The 13,498-nt window shown below is 42.5% G+C and overlaps 1 protein-coding gene across 1 annotated transcript in view; it reads right to left on the bottom strand.

Moving 5' to 3' along the window:
- Positions 1–602: 602 nt before the first annotated feature.
- The window catches only part of LOC147422918 (uncharacterized), a 42,143-nt gene continuing 29,247 nt past the window's right edge, over positions 603–13,498 (bottom strand). Inside the window, exons 2-3 of the mRNA XM_086501171.1 lie at positions 1,686–1,823; positions 603–1,173 (exon numbers count right to left, since the gene is read on the bottom strand). Coding sequence (XP_086357297.1) covers positions 976–1,173; positions 1,686–1,823 — 336 coding nt within the window. The 3' untranslated portion in view covers positions 603–975. The remainder of the gene's footprint in view (positions 1,174–1,685; positions 1,824–13,498) is intronic.

The following is a 13,498-nucleotide window of genomic DNA, read 5'->3' as shown; positions in this document are numbered from 1 at the left end:
GTGTTGACAATCCTTCATCTATACAATAAGTATCACATGATATACACCAAAAAGGCAAAAAATAAAGAGCAAAAAAAAATGTAGGCCTTTTATGTCATCCTATTTTTCCCAATCTAAGAGAGTTTTTGCCAATACCATACAAAGAATCAACAGCGATACAAAGCAGTCTTGTATAGCAGGCATTGCCCTTTCTCGACGTGTCATAAACAAAAAGCACACATGTACAAAGAAAGATTCCTCTACTTAGACAAACTAAGCATAACCGAAAAAGCCCTGACCTGAGAGGTCACTAATTCTCCCTCTTCTGGCTGTGGTTTCTCCCCTCTAAATATGGAAAGATGAACCTCTCTCAGGATTGATGAGTATTTGAGAATACTCGCTTTACAAAAAACAAGCTAAATGAAGCTTTTCTGTCGCGAGAACTTCAAAAAGCAATTGACTATTGTAACAGGAAAGAAAAATTAAATCTTCGGGTATCAACATTGTGCAAGCGATGAGGCAACATGCGTGGCAAATAATCAATCCAAAGTGAGCTTGAAAGAAATAAGAGCAAACCTACACAAGCAAGAGCCTTGGTAGACAGTTACAATTGGAAACAATCCTTGGTAATCAATCAATTCAAACTCGAATTTTCAGGAAAAAGAGCCAAGTTATACAAAACTGAATGTTCATGTACTTCTGAACTACATATCGATAAATAAAATTAGTAGTATCAGATCCAAAGCTCGATGCAGAAGAATTCATACTCCAACTGCCGCAAAAGTTACAATTCCTCACCCAGCTGCACTTAGCTCCACATGTCTCCCTATAAAACTTAAAGCAATCCATGTAGTACATGTTCCTTGATCAGCACCGTTCAAGGTTTCCAGTCTCAAAAGATGGACTCTTTCTTGGGTTCAAATAATTTACTATATGAGAACACTATGGCACCTACTACTTTCTGAGAAATACAGTATGCCGACTCATACGACTTTCTCAAGTTATTCTTTGAGTTGGTACAGACGGCAAACGCGACTTCAATTGAGCTGCAAGATGTGGCAAGGTCTTCATTTGTTCTTTCACTACCCCTTCCATACACTGTTCAAACTCCTTGGTTGAACCATCACCTTGTCGCACTAGCTTCTGTGCCTCAAATCTATCTTGGCAAACCATCAGATTGCGAGTCAATCGCTCCTACATACAGTAATAGACAGTTTTGATGAACTTATGACATTTAACACAATCCTAAATTCTTTGAAAAATTGCTAGACTGCCTCAAAATGACATGAATAAAGGTGGCCAGCTCACAAACAAGGGAAGCCATGCAATACCCTATCAAGGTACAAGCAGCGACAACTCTGATGGAGAATGCTCTTCTGTTTTAACATTTTTTTTGCTGCCAGAGGGCTGTAGCTAAGGTGAAGACCAATGGTCCTGTGCTGGTGAACAAACTGTGCAAGACGACAGACGACTAAGTGTAGAAAATTATTTCGAAGTATCTATCTCAAGTTATTATGTTGTTGTACAAATCTTACTGAAGAGTAAAGTAGCAACAGACTACCATTCATGACAAGCAACACCTTTAAGATCTCAAAAACATGTTTCTTTCACAAACCATGATCATTTTACCAATATGGTGGAAAAGACGATGAAGCACCCTAGGTCAAAAAGTTCGTACATCACCAAGCAAAGGAGTAGCGACAAACCTGGAACCTAGACATTTCATTCTGCACAAGTGCGTTAGCCTTTAACATGGGTGCACTACATTGTTCAACACATGCGCTGATGTCTTGACGGTTACGGCTTTTCTCAAAGCACTCGTATGAACACTTGTAATAGGCCCGCTGCAACATGACAACTTCAGACATCAGACTCTCTCTCTCTCTCTCTCTCTGCAAAAAAGTGGGGCTTCGTACCCTTTTGTATTAAGTAATTACAAGCCCGAAGGCATGGTAAAAACCCCCTGAGATATTCAATGATTACAAACAATAGGGGAAAAACTACCAATGATGCAAAGTTACAAAAGATGGGTGATACAACAAAAGCTAGGAGCAAGGGAGTGAGGGAAGAAGTATGAAACCAGCTCGTAGACTAGCTAAAGGGCAGTTCAACTTGAACTTTACGCCACAAAGCAAATACTTGAATAAACTTGTGACTGTAATTTAACACTTTAAACAAACCATGGCTTGGCAACTAGAGTGCTTCCAGGCAGACAGTGACACCGTGTTGGCCCCGAAAGTTGGCACCTCGGTATTTCTTTTTATTCAATTAACTTTGAAGAGAAACCTGTAATCCCCTACGTGCTGTCCCCACTTTTATTGGGCTGAAAATGGCCTATACTAGCCCAATTTTGGCAGCATAACTGGTGTAGAAGGCTTCACAGACAAAATCCCCATAAAATAGGTGACTTTCCCGGCCCATTAGTCACAACACACTGAATTCTCTGTTTTTGGCCTCGAAAATGCACCAGAACACATGTACGGCAATTCCCTAGCTTCCCCGAAGCTTCTGGGACTATTAGGGATCAAAAAGGGTCAAAACCCTAAACCTGCAAAAATACACAGCAGGCTGTAATTCTCTGTTTTGGGCTCCGTTTCACATGCCGGTCGCATCTGTAGCAAGCCCTCGAGCTCCCGCACTTGTAGGGCTACCCGCCCTTTGATTTGGACGAGATTTCTAGCTGAAATCTTTCCGAATCAACCTGTACCCGTGGAAAGATTAGAAATTAGCTAATCTACTAACTGTGAAAGAGGCTCTTGCTCGGCAATCACGCATAAACCCACAGAACTGTACATACAAATGAATAGCCCTTGAGCTGGGCATCACGTTTCTGTATTCAAAAGGGGAAAGAGGTGCACAAGAGGAATCATCGTGCTACATAAAACAAGGCAAAAGGCAAGCTTTCCATTAAAGTTGTGAAACTTGCACCCACTACTCACACACAATGTAGGCACTTAATGAGCAAGAAGGCAGCCCCCAGCAGCGCCAAATCGATTTGGGCATCCCCTCTCAACTAAGGTGTCTTGCAGATTCGATGTGGAGCCGTTAAGTGTCCCATTTGCTCTTTTGAGTTAATTTCCTAGTACCCACCAACTTATAAAGTGTCATGTGGGGCTCAAATGACTTTGAATTGAGCCTAGCCAACCTTTTACTGCTCGGATTTCAATGCCAACTGGCCCCACCAACTTGTGGCTACCTGGCCTTCATTGCTGCGGGTGAAACTCTCGGCCATATGTTGTTTCACACTCGCCATACAATGTCCGGCCATTTGTGACTTCAAAAAGAGGGTCCCAAAAATAAAAAAAATCAAGGGAAAGAAACCAACAACTAAGGTTAGTGGTTGTCACAGCCTCATGACATACCCTCCTCTTGAAATCGCAAACATCCTCAATTGCATGCCAGATATATATGCTATAGATGATTTAGTGTGATTAGCACCCTTTTATCATCACATGTATCAGCAAGAAAGGTGATGGAACATAGATACAAATGACTTAATCAAACCTTCATACTTTTGTCATTTCCATCTATCATAGAAGTGAGCATTGTACCTTTAACACTTGTTGAGTATATATGATATGCTAGCTTCATCATCACCCTAATTTGAGCACGTTGAGTTGGGGCATGTAGGTTGTAACCCAAAGGCCTCAAGGTAAAGCTGCAATACATTCGGTGACTCTAGCAGTTCACACTCTTCCATCCACTTTGCATCCGTAGGTGGATAGTTCTTAAACTTCACAAAATAACATCTTGCAACTTTTTTCTTTCCTTATGTGCCAAAATTTGCTCAGGTACCAAGATCTCATCAAGTTCCTCAACTTCTGGTTGATCCTCATCTGGCATATCTTCTGGCATATCACCCACAAAGGGTCTTAGAAGACTCAGGTGAAACGCATTATGAATGTTCCAAGTGTCAGGCAATTTCAGCCTATAAGCAACATCGTTGATCTTGTCATGTACTTGAAAAGGACATACTTAACGCATGTTGAGCTTCAGAAACAATCATTCCTTGCTCTTCATCTTCTTTAATCTTGCCTTTTCAAACTGCAAACGAATCCAATCACCAGGTGAAAACAACAGTTCACGTTGGTGACAATCAACAGCCTTTTTTTGCTTTACCAGAGTTTTCTCCAAGGCAAGCTTGACTTTCTTATACATTTCATCCATGTTCTCTACATATCGATCTGCTTCAAAAATCTTATCCTTTGTGTGCAAAATGGGAGGAATCTATTTATATACCTTCATAAGTTTAGAATAGTCTGAACTCACGAATAAGAGGGAATAAAGCACTCATAAAACTATAAAAGCAAGGGACACAAAGGGAAACAAAAAAACTTAAAATCACTTTATTTGCTACGAAACAAAACTAGATAAAAGAAAACATTATTAACTTAAAAATGTTTCTAGAAAAGGCATGTGCAAAATAAGTTGACGCAGCTTACTTGGGAGGAACCTTTTTGGCACCCTCAACAATTTCAAAAGGTGCCTTGCCTGTCGACGAATACACCGTATTGTTGTATGCGTACTGAAACATAGGTAAATATTGTTTCCACTTTTGATCTAGTATTTCAACAGATCTAAGACAGTAGAATTAGCCTCTTCTGATTGTCCATCAACTTCTGGATGAAATGAAGAGGAAAACTTGAGCATAGTGCCAATGTTTTCAAAGAAGCCTCTCCAAAACAGGCTCGTCATACGAGGATCACAATTACTGACAATAGACTGTGGCATACCGTGGTACTTAAACACATTGTACATGAACAACTGTGCCATCTGATTAAATTTTATCTTCTTCCTGACGGGAATAAGATGGGCCTATTTGCTAAACATGCAAATAATAGTCCATATATCATCATTCCCTGTCAACGTTCTTCGAAGATCAAAGATAAAGTCCATAGCAATACTTTGCCATGGCTTATCTGCAATAGGCAATGGTTGCAATAACCTTGGTGCCTTTTGCCCGTCAAACTTGACCTTTTGACAAATCACGCATGCTTGCACAAAGGCATCCACATCTATGTTCTAAGGAGGCCAATAAAAGAATGTCTTGACCGCTTTCACTGTTGCATCTATATCACAATGCCCTGCATAAGGTGGGACATGATGTTCTACCATAACCTTATGTCGCAATGGCCTAGTGACACATAGTCTGCCATGCATCATCGTCAAACCATCCCTGGAGGAGATAGTACTCATGGCATTGTCCATCCTACAACTACTCAAAGATTCTTGCGAAATCTTCATCAGTAGCATATTGTTCCTTCATGCCATCAAGCTCATGATGATAAGGAATTGACACAACTGAAATTTGTGGCTTTCTTGATACCGCATCAGCCACAAACTACTTCTTGCCTTCCACATGCACAATCTGAAAGTGAAACATAGAGAGAATGTCTGCCCATCACATATGCTTTTCAAATAATTTTGACTGTGTCAAAAAGTATCGCAAGTTCTAATGATCTGTTCGCACAACAAAATCAACACCTAGCAGGTAGTGTTTCCAACTTGAAAGCGCATTAATGACAGTCAGTGGCCCTTTCTCATAGATTTGCATAGTCTTTTTTGGCCCTTGCAAGATTCTGCTTTTATAAGCTACTACCCGACCATCTTGCATTAACACTGCACCAATACTATTGTCACACGCATCTTACTGGACCACAAATGACTTCCGAAGATCTCGCAAAACAATTACTGGATCCAAAGTCATCTTTTCCTTCAAGAAATTAAAAGCTGAATTTTGTGTCCATTTGAAAGTGACCTCTTTCTTCTGCAAAGTATGCAGGGATGAAGCAACCTCGGTAAAGTTTTAAATAAACCTTCTATAGTAAGAGCATAATCCCAAGAAGCTACAAACATTGTGCACAATCTTTAAGTTTGGCCATGTCTTGATTGCTTCAACCTCGGTAAAATCCATTCGAACACTATTCTTTTGACACTATGGCCTAAACAGTGGATCTCTTCCACAACGAATTCACTTTTCTTAGGATTGACGAGCAACCTATGACTACATAGCTCTTCGAACACAATGGTCAAGTGACACCTATGCTCCTCTTCATTCTTTGAATAGACTATCATGTCATCAAAGAATGCGCCAACAAACTTTCGATGTGGGAGATCCGATCCATCATCCTATTGAACGTGGCAAGAACATTTGCAAGACCAAATGGCATCACTAGAAACTCATATAGACCCAATGTCGTTCTAAACGCAGTCTTATGCACATCCTCTCGTCTAGTACGAATCTAATGGTATCCAATCTTAAGGTCTATCTTGCTGAAAATTGCAGCACCCTCTAAACGGTCAAGAATATCATCAACCCTAAGAATAGAAAGCATGTTCTTGATGGTATTCTTATTCAACGCACGGTAATCAATACACACGCGCCAAGAGCCAGCCTTCTTTTACCCTAGAAGCATTGGGGAGCAAAAGGGTGAAGTACTAGGTTGAATCAACCCATTTTCTAACAGCTCCTCTACTTGGCTTGTAATCTCTTTCTGTTGGGCTACGCTAACCTTGTACGGAGGCCTATTTGGTGGGCTACAACCTGGCACCAAATCTATCGCATGATCCTCAAGCCTCTCCAACGGCAATTGAGACGGTAATGAAGCAGAAAAATAGTCACTAAACTTTCGCAAAAATGTTGACCTTTCTTTACCAAACACAGATAAATTTGATTGACAATTATCAGAAACATCAAGTGCAAAAATCAAGTACGCAATAAGATGATTCTTAATTACAGAAGTAATAGCCGAAGCTGGTACAAAAGGGGCAGACTCCCCTTTAGTCTTTACATCCAGGATGTGAGTTTTGCCCCTATGTTGCAGAGTTACCTTTTTGCTGAAGACATCCAACACTCCATGTACACGGAACATCCATGAGATTCCCAACAACGCATCGCACCCTTCCAGTGGCATGATATGAAACTCCTCTATGTCCACATACGACTGAATATGCAGACGCAGGTTTCCAATGATGGGAGTAACACGCTCTGAATGGCCAAACCTACCTTTGTTGTGTACCCCATCTCTTCAACTTTGATACCCAATTTGATAGCCAATTTCGGTGAGATAAAGTTTGCCTTTGCACTTGGATCAAAGAAAATAAGTGTTAATTGATCCCTAACTTTACCCACGCTCTGCATAACTCACTGGCATCTGAGTTCGGCCTATCACCACCATATCTAGTACTCCACATGTCGTGGGTTTGGGCTTCTTCCCTTTCTTGTCCTCACAATCAGCTGCCCTCTTTCTCCATGGACAATCTGCAACAAAATGACCACGCTGCTCACAAATAAAGCATTTATTCTTTGCCATTAAAGCATTTATCTCTTCAAATGACTTGCACACAAAAGGCTTTCTTTTCTGTTTCTTTGCCCGTCCTCCAGACGTCTCGGCTGAGTCCTTAGCTTTTTCTGCCCTTTTTGACCCCTAGGACGCTTCAGGAGTTGCTGTAGTCAAGGGCTTCTTTGCTGAATTTTTCTTCGGCTGGCCTCCTTTCACGTTGCCATGAAACCCACTATCTTCTCCCTTCAACAAGGCGTGACCAATGTTGGCAACTTCCATAAGCTGAGTAAGGGTAGCCACTTTGTTCTTTGTACAGTAATTTCTAAGTCCTTTCGACAGCACACAACAATACTTCTCAATCTGCTCTGTCTGTGGCACAAACCTGTAGGAAGTTACTGAGAGCAACGCTTTACAAAACTTCCGATTGTACTCCTCTAAGCTTTTGCAAGAAGCTGCATTAAATTGGCACCAATCCGTCATGACATCGGCTTCAAATTCATTTGACAGCCATTGCAGATGCAAATATTTGCTTGAAGTAGACTCATGTGGCGGGTGCCTGTCCTTGCATCAACAACGTCGTCCACCATAAACACGCATTTGCTTTCAAGAAAGTGGCAACTTTCATGACCTTGAAGGCCTCTGTAAAATTCCCCCAGGCATAAGCTGTATCAAACTGCTGGAGGAAAGTAAGGGCCTTCGTCTTGTCCTCAAATCCGCTGAAATTATCAAATTTCACACATGCACCACCTTCTTTGTATGGTTTTGGCTTTTCCAACACTCCCAAATTATCATAGGGAATTGTCTGCGACATGGGTACAGTGATGGGGATCATTTGTGCCCCTTGGCCGTTAACATCTTGGTTCCCTGGTGCCATATTTGTCTGCTAGTCAGAAAAACCAGCCATACCAAAAGCGGCCTGCGGCATCCCAAACTGGCCTGATTACACTGAAACCCTTGATGTAAGCCGATATTGCCATACATGGGGTTTGGCATCATGCCTTGCATATCCCCAAAGATTGTTCTTCGCATGAACTGCTGGTTTCCAGTCGCATAACTAGCCATGTTTTGAAACACATATTCACCCCACAAATACCCAAGACGTACCGAGGGTGGTGGAAAAACTTGATGCATAGCTTGGAAATTTAATCCAACATTTGGGCTTTGAAAGGTGGTTGGCTGAATTGGTAAAGCTTGTGGAATAGGCGTCAACTGACTCCGCAACATGCGAGTGCTCCCTACCCTACTGAGACACATAAGGAACCTGGGCTTGAGCCTCAACGGCTCTACTGCTGAGTAAGTTGCCTTGCCTGCTGTGACATTCGTGGATCTTGCACAAACTCCATAAACCTGGGGTTCCGCACCAATCGAGTGAACACATTCATAATAGCAACCAATTGCATCCTGAACACGTCCTCGTCTAGTTGCCCAGTCATAAACCCTTGAACTTGCAAAGCATTCAAATCAACAAAAGGTACAAACAGGGGTGGCAGTGAACTCTCGCCAACCTCAAACATTGGAGAACAGTTTGTGTCTTGCAAAGAGGAACCCTCTTCGTTGGTGTCGTCCGGCATGTCAACCATAGTGTAATTCCAAGTTCTTGTGCTTGTGTCTTCGCCGAAAACCAACCAAGGCTCACTTCTTAAAGAAAAAGTGATTTTGTCGCTACGACGGAACCATGAAACCAACCCGTAGACTCGCTAAAGGGTGATAAACTTTAGCTTTCACTCGATCTTTACTTGAACTTTACGACACAAAGCAAATACTCGAATAAACTTGTGACTAGAATTTAACACTTCAAACAAACCACGGCTTGGCAGTTAGAGTGCTTCCAAGCAGACTATGATACCACGTTGGCCCCAAAAGTTGGTGCCCCTTTCGGTATTTCTTATTTCTTTATTCAATTAACTTAGGGGAAAAAATTGTAATCCCCTACGTGCTGTCCCCACTTTTATTGGGCTGAAAATGGGCTATTCTAGCCCAATTTCAACAGCATAAGTAGTGTAAGCGGCTTCACAGACAAAATCCCCATACCATGGGTGACTTTCCCGGCGCATTAGGGCACTTTCCTAAACCTGCCAAGAAATTACAGCATGCTGAATTCTCTGTTTTCGGCCTCGAAAATGCACCGTAACAAGATTTCTCGCGTGAAATCTCTCCGAATCAACACGTACCTACGGGGGACTAGCAATTAGGTAATCCAGTACCTATGCAAGAGGCTCTTGCCTCGGAAATGGCACATAAACCCATAGAACTGTACAGGAGCTGGGCATCACGTTTCTGTATTCAAAAGGGGGGAGAGGAGCACGAGAGTGGAATCATCGTGCTACATAGAACAAGAGAAAAGGCAAGCTTTCCATTAGGGCTGTGAAACCTGCACCAAATCGATTTGGGTGCCCCCTCTCAGCTGAGGTGTCTTGCAGATTCGATGTGGAGCCGCCAAGTGTCCCATTTGCTTTTTGAGTTAATTTCCTAGTACCCACCAACTTATAAATTATCACGTGGGGCCTAAATGACTTTGAACTGAGCCTAGCCAACCTTTAACTACTCCGATTGTAACAAACTTGGACACCCCAAGTCAAGATTCTTCCGCGACACAGCAAAGATTCACTTTAAAACAGTTCACAAAAGACGACACAGCCCGGCGTAGTTCCGTGCCAAGAGGTATTGGTCCCAAAGACTGGTGCCCCTTTCCGTATTTCTTTTTATATTAATCTTTGAGCAAAGTACAACTCCCGCCGGTGCTCGCTCTCAGACTCTGCGTCCAGATGCTCTGCAGAGTGAGCCCCCTTGGGTTCGTTATGAAGGTTACAAGGGATGCTAAAAGCAGAGCCCCAAAAGCTTCAAAATCAAAAGCAATAGTTCCCAAAAGCAGTTATTCCCAAAAGCTTCAAAATCAGCCAGCGTAGTTTACGAAAATCCATAGAACTGCCACGAGTCATGTAAGCTCTTTTTCCGCCGCAAATCCCGGAAATCTGTACGGATCGCCACGTCAGCCTGTCAGCGTATTATGCGGGGATCTCCATACTATTTGCCACGTGTCACTGTCTGGGGGACCAGCCACGTCATTAGTTTGTGACATACCCCCTCTTGAAAGAATTGTAATCGTCCTCGATTATGCCTGCACAAACAGACAGAGGCCATAAACTGTCTTAGTAGACACTAACTGTTAGTATCGACGCACTAGGCACAACACATCTAGCACGTGTACCAATCGACAGTCACACCACCGAACATCACAGGACATCACTTGACATCACATGACAAATCACATTCAAATTCATTCCAAATCTCTTTTAGACTGAAGCTGCCTGATACTTGGAGAATTCATAATGCACATCTAGCACATGTACCAATCGACAGTCACACCACCGAACATCACAGGACATCACATGACAAATCACATTCAAATTCATTCCAAATCTCTTTTAGACTGAAGCTGCCTGATACTTGTGGAGAATTCACAATGGTTTTCATGTAAGTCTCTTGAAGCCTTTTAAAGGACGTCCATAGTACCTCATGTGAAGCTTTGGAAAAAGCTGCTCCTTTCCTTCTCGTTTTCTTAGGCATGCCTTCTCAGAACGTAACAACACCCAATTGTTCTCCTTTAATATCAAATCACGACGATGTTGATCTGTTGCCTTCTCATGTCTTTCTTGAGATTTCTCTAAAGCCTTCCGGACCTTGACAAAAGCGGTGTCCACGTCCCACGTGTACTGGTTGGCTTTTGAAATCTTATCTTTCGTGCTTAGGAAGGGCGGAACCTTCGTATTCAATAATCTCAAATGGCGCCTTCCCCGTCGAAGAGTGGATCGTGTTATTCTAGGCAAATTCCACCAAGGGCAAAAACTTTTCCCAGTGAGTCTTCTGATCAGAAATGTAAGAGTTCAATAAATCCAACACAACTGAATTTACAATCTCAGATTGCCCATCTGCCTGCGGGTGGAAAGATGACGAGAACTGCAATCGTGTGTCGATGTTCTCCCAAATAGCCTTCCAAAACAAACTCGTGAATCGGGAATCTCTATCAGAGACTATTGTCCTAGGCATGCCATGTAATCTGAATATCGTGGCAATGAACAGTCTCGTTAAATGATCCGGCTTGACTGTTTTCTTCACTGGAATGAAATGAGCTTGCTTGCTAAATCTGTCAATAATAGTCTAGATACCATCGTGTCCACTCTATGTCTTCGGGAGATCAAAAATGAAATCCATAGCAATACTTTCCCAGGGGCGGGTGGGAATGGGTAAAGGCTGTAACAATCCCTGTGCTTTATGCCTGTCAAACTTGACCTTCTGACATACCAAGCAACTGCGTACAAAATCGTCCACGTCCTCCTTGAGTCTCGGCCAAAAGAAGTATCACTCCACACCTTTACGCCAAACGCACCAACACTCTTTGGTCTAGAGCGATTGAACTAATTTAAACTCTCCCCAAAAGAAGTATCACTCCACACCTTTCAAGGTGGTATCAATGCCGCGGTGACCCATAGATGGTGGAGAGTAACATTCATTTAGAACCTTTTCCCTCAACGGCTGTGTAACGCACAACATCGTTTTCTTCATCAAGTAGCCATCCTGTATGGAATATCCCGCATATCCCGCTACTATCTCCCCATTCTCTCTTCGACTGAATACATTTGAAAAATTTGGATCGGTGGCGTACTAATCGACCATGTCCTCGAAGCTTCTATGATGGATCGCGGAAATAGCCAATACCAACGGCTTCCGAGACAAAGCATCTGCCACTAAGTTCTTTTGTCCCTGTGCATGGACAATCTGGAAGTGAAACTGTGACAAGATGTTAACCCACCGCATCTGCTTTTTCGATAGCTGCTTCTGTGACAAGAAGTAGCGTAAATTCTAATGATCAGTGAAGACCGTAAAATCGACTCCGAGTAGGTAATGTTGCCACTGAGTAAGAGCATGGATAACCGCCAAAAGCTCTTGCATTAAGACTGCACCCAGACTACGACCACAAGCATCACAATATACTTTGAATGACTTTTGCAAATCCGGTAAAGTCAAAACTAGTCCCGTAGTCAATTTCTCTTTCAAAGGCTGAAAGGCAATCACCTCTGTAGATCCCACGAGAAAGGGACTCCTTGTGTGTTAAGAGATGCAAAGGGGAAGCAACCTCTGCAAACTTTCTAATGAACCGCCGATAGTAAGAACATAAGCCCAAGAAGCTTCTAACTTCATGGATCGACCAATCACGTATAGTCTCAATCTTGGCCAGGTCCACCTGCACTCCCGCTACGGAGACGACGTGTCCCAAAAAGTGTATCTCTGATAAGAAAAATTCACTCTTCTTTGCATTGATCAACAACTTGTGAGTGATCTCCCAATGCCGGAAAGACCTATAGCAGATGTTCTCTATGTTCTGCGTCATCCTTGGAGAAGACTATAATGTCATCAAAGAAAGTTCCAACAAAAGATCTGTACTCTCTGAAAATCCTGTCCATCGTCCTGTTAAAGGTCGCTGGAGCATTGGTTAGGCCCAAAGGCATCACCAAAAATTCATAAAACAAAAGCTCGTCCGAAAATCTGTCTTGTAGACATCTCTCGGCGCGATTCGGATCTGATGATACCCGCTTTTCAAATCGATCCTGCTGAAACAAGAGGATCCCTGTAGTCGGTCAAGAATATCATTGATCCTCGAAATCGGAAATCTGTTCTTGATGGTGATATTATTGAGAGCTTTATAATCAATGCACATTCTCCAAGATCCGTCTTTCTTCAAAATCAATAGCACTGGAGAGCAGTAAGGTGAAGTAATCGACTGGATAAGACCTTTTTCCAAGAGGTCTTTCACTTGGTTCATAATCTCTTCATTCTGGGCTCGGCTCACACAATAAGGTGGCCGGTTCGGTGGTGTGCTTCCAGGTATCAAATCAATGGTATGATCTTCAGGACGAGTTGGTGGCAACTCGCCTGGCAAGCCCTCAGAAAAGCAATCGGCATGAGTGTGGAGAAAATCTTGGCGTTCTTTTTCAAGGTCAAAACATATTCGACCTTCAATCATCATTCAGTTCTCTCCAGAAAATCGAGTAAAGAAACTGAATTTCATCAAGTACAATCTCTGAGCCCTTCATTTGTCAAAGTCGCTTTCTCAGCTCGATAGTCAATCATAGCGTTGTTCTTGAGGTACCAAGGGATTTCGAGGAGGACGTCACAACCTTTTAAGGGCATTACGTAGAAGTCCTTGTGCCCTAAACACCCCTGACATTGCAAATGAA

This window comes from Adiantum capillus-veneris, chromosome 26 (genome assembly GCF_014529385.1).
Source record: "Adiantum capillus-veneris isolate H3 chromosome 26, ASM1452938v2, whole genome shotgun sequence".
Classification (NCBI taxonomy): domain Eukaryota; kingdom Viridiplantae; phylum Streptophyta; class Polypodiopsida; order Polypodiales; family Pteridaceae; genus Adiantum; species Adiantum capillus-veneris.
Note: the sequence above shows the minus strand (reverse complement) of the source record. Positions and strands in the feature narration are given on the sequence as shown.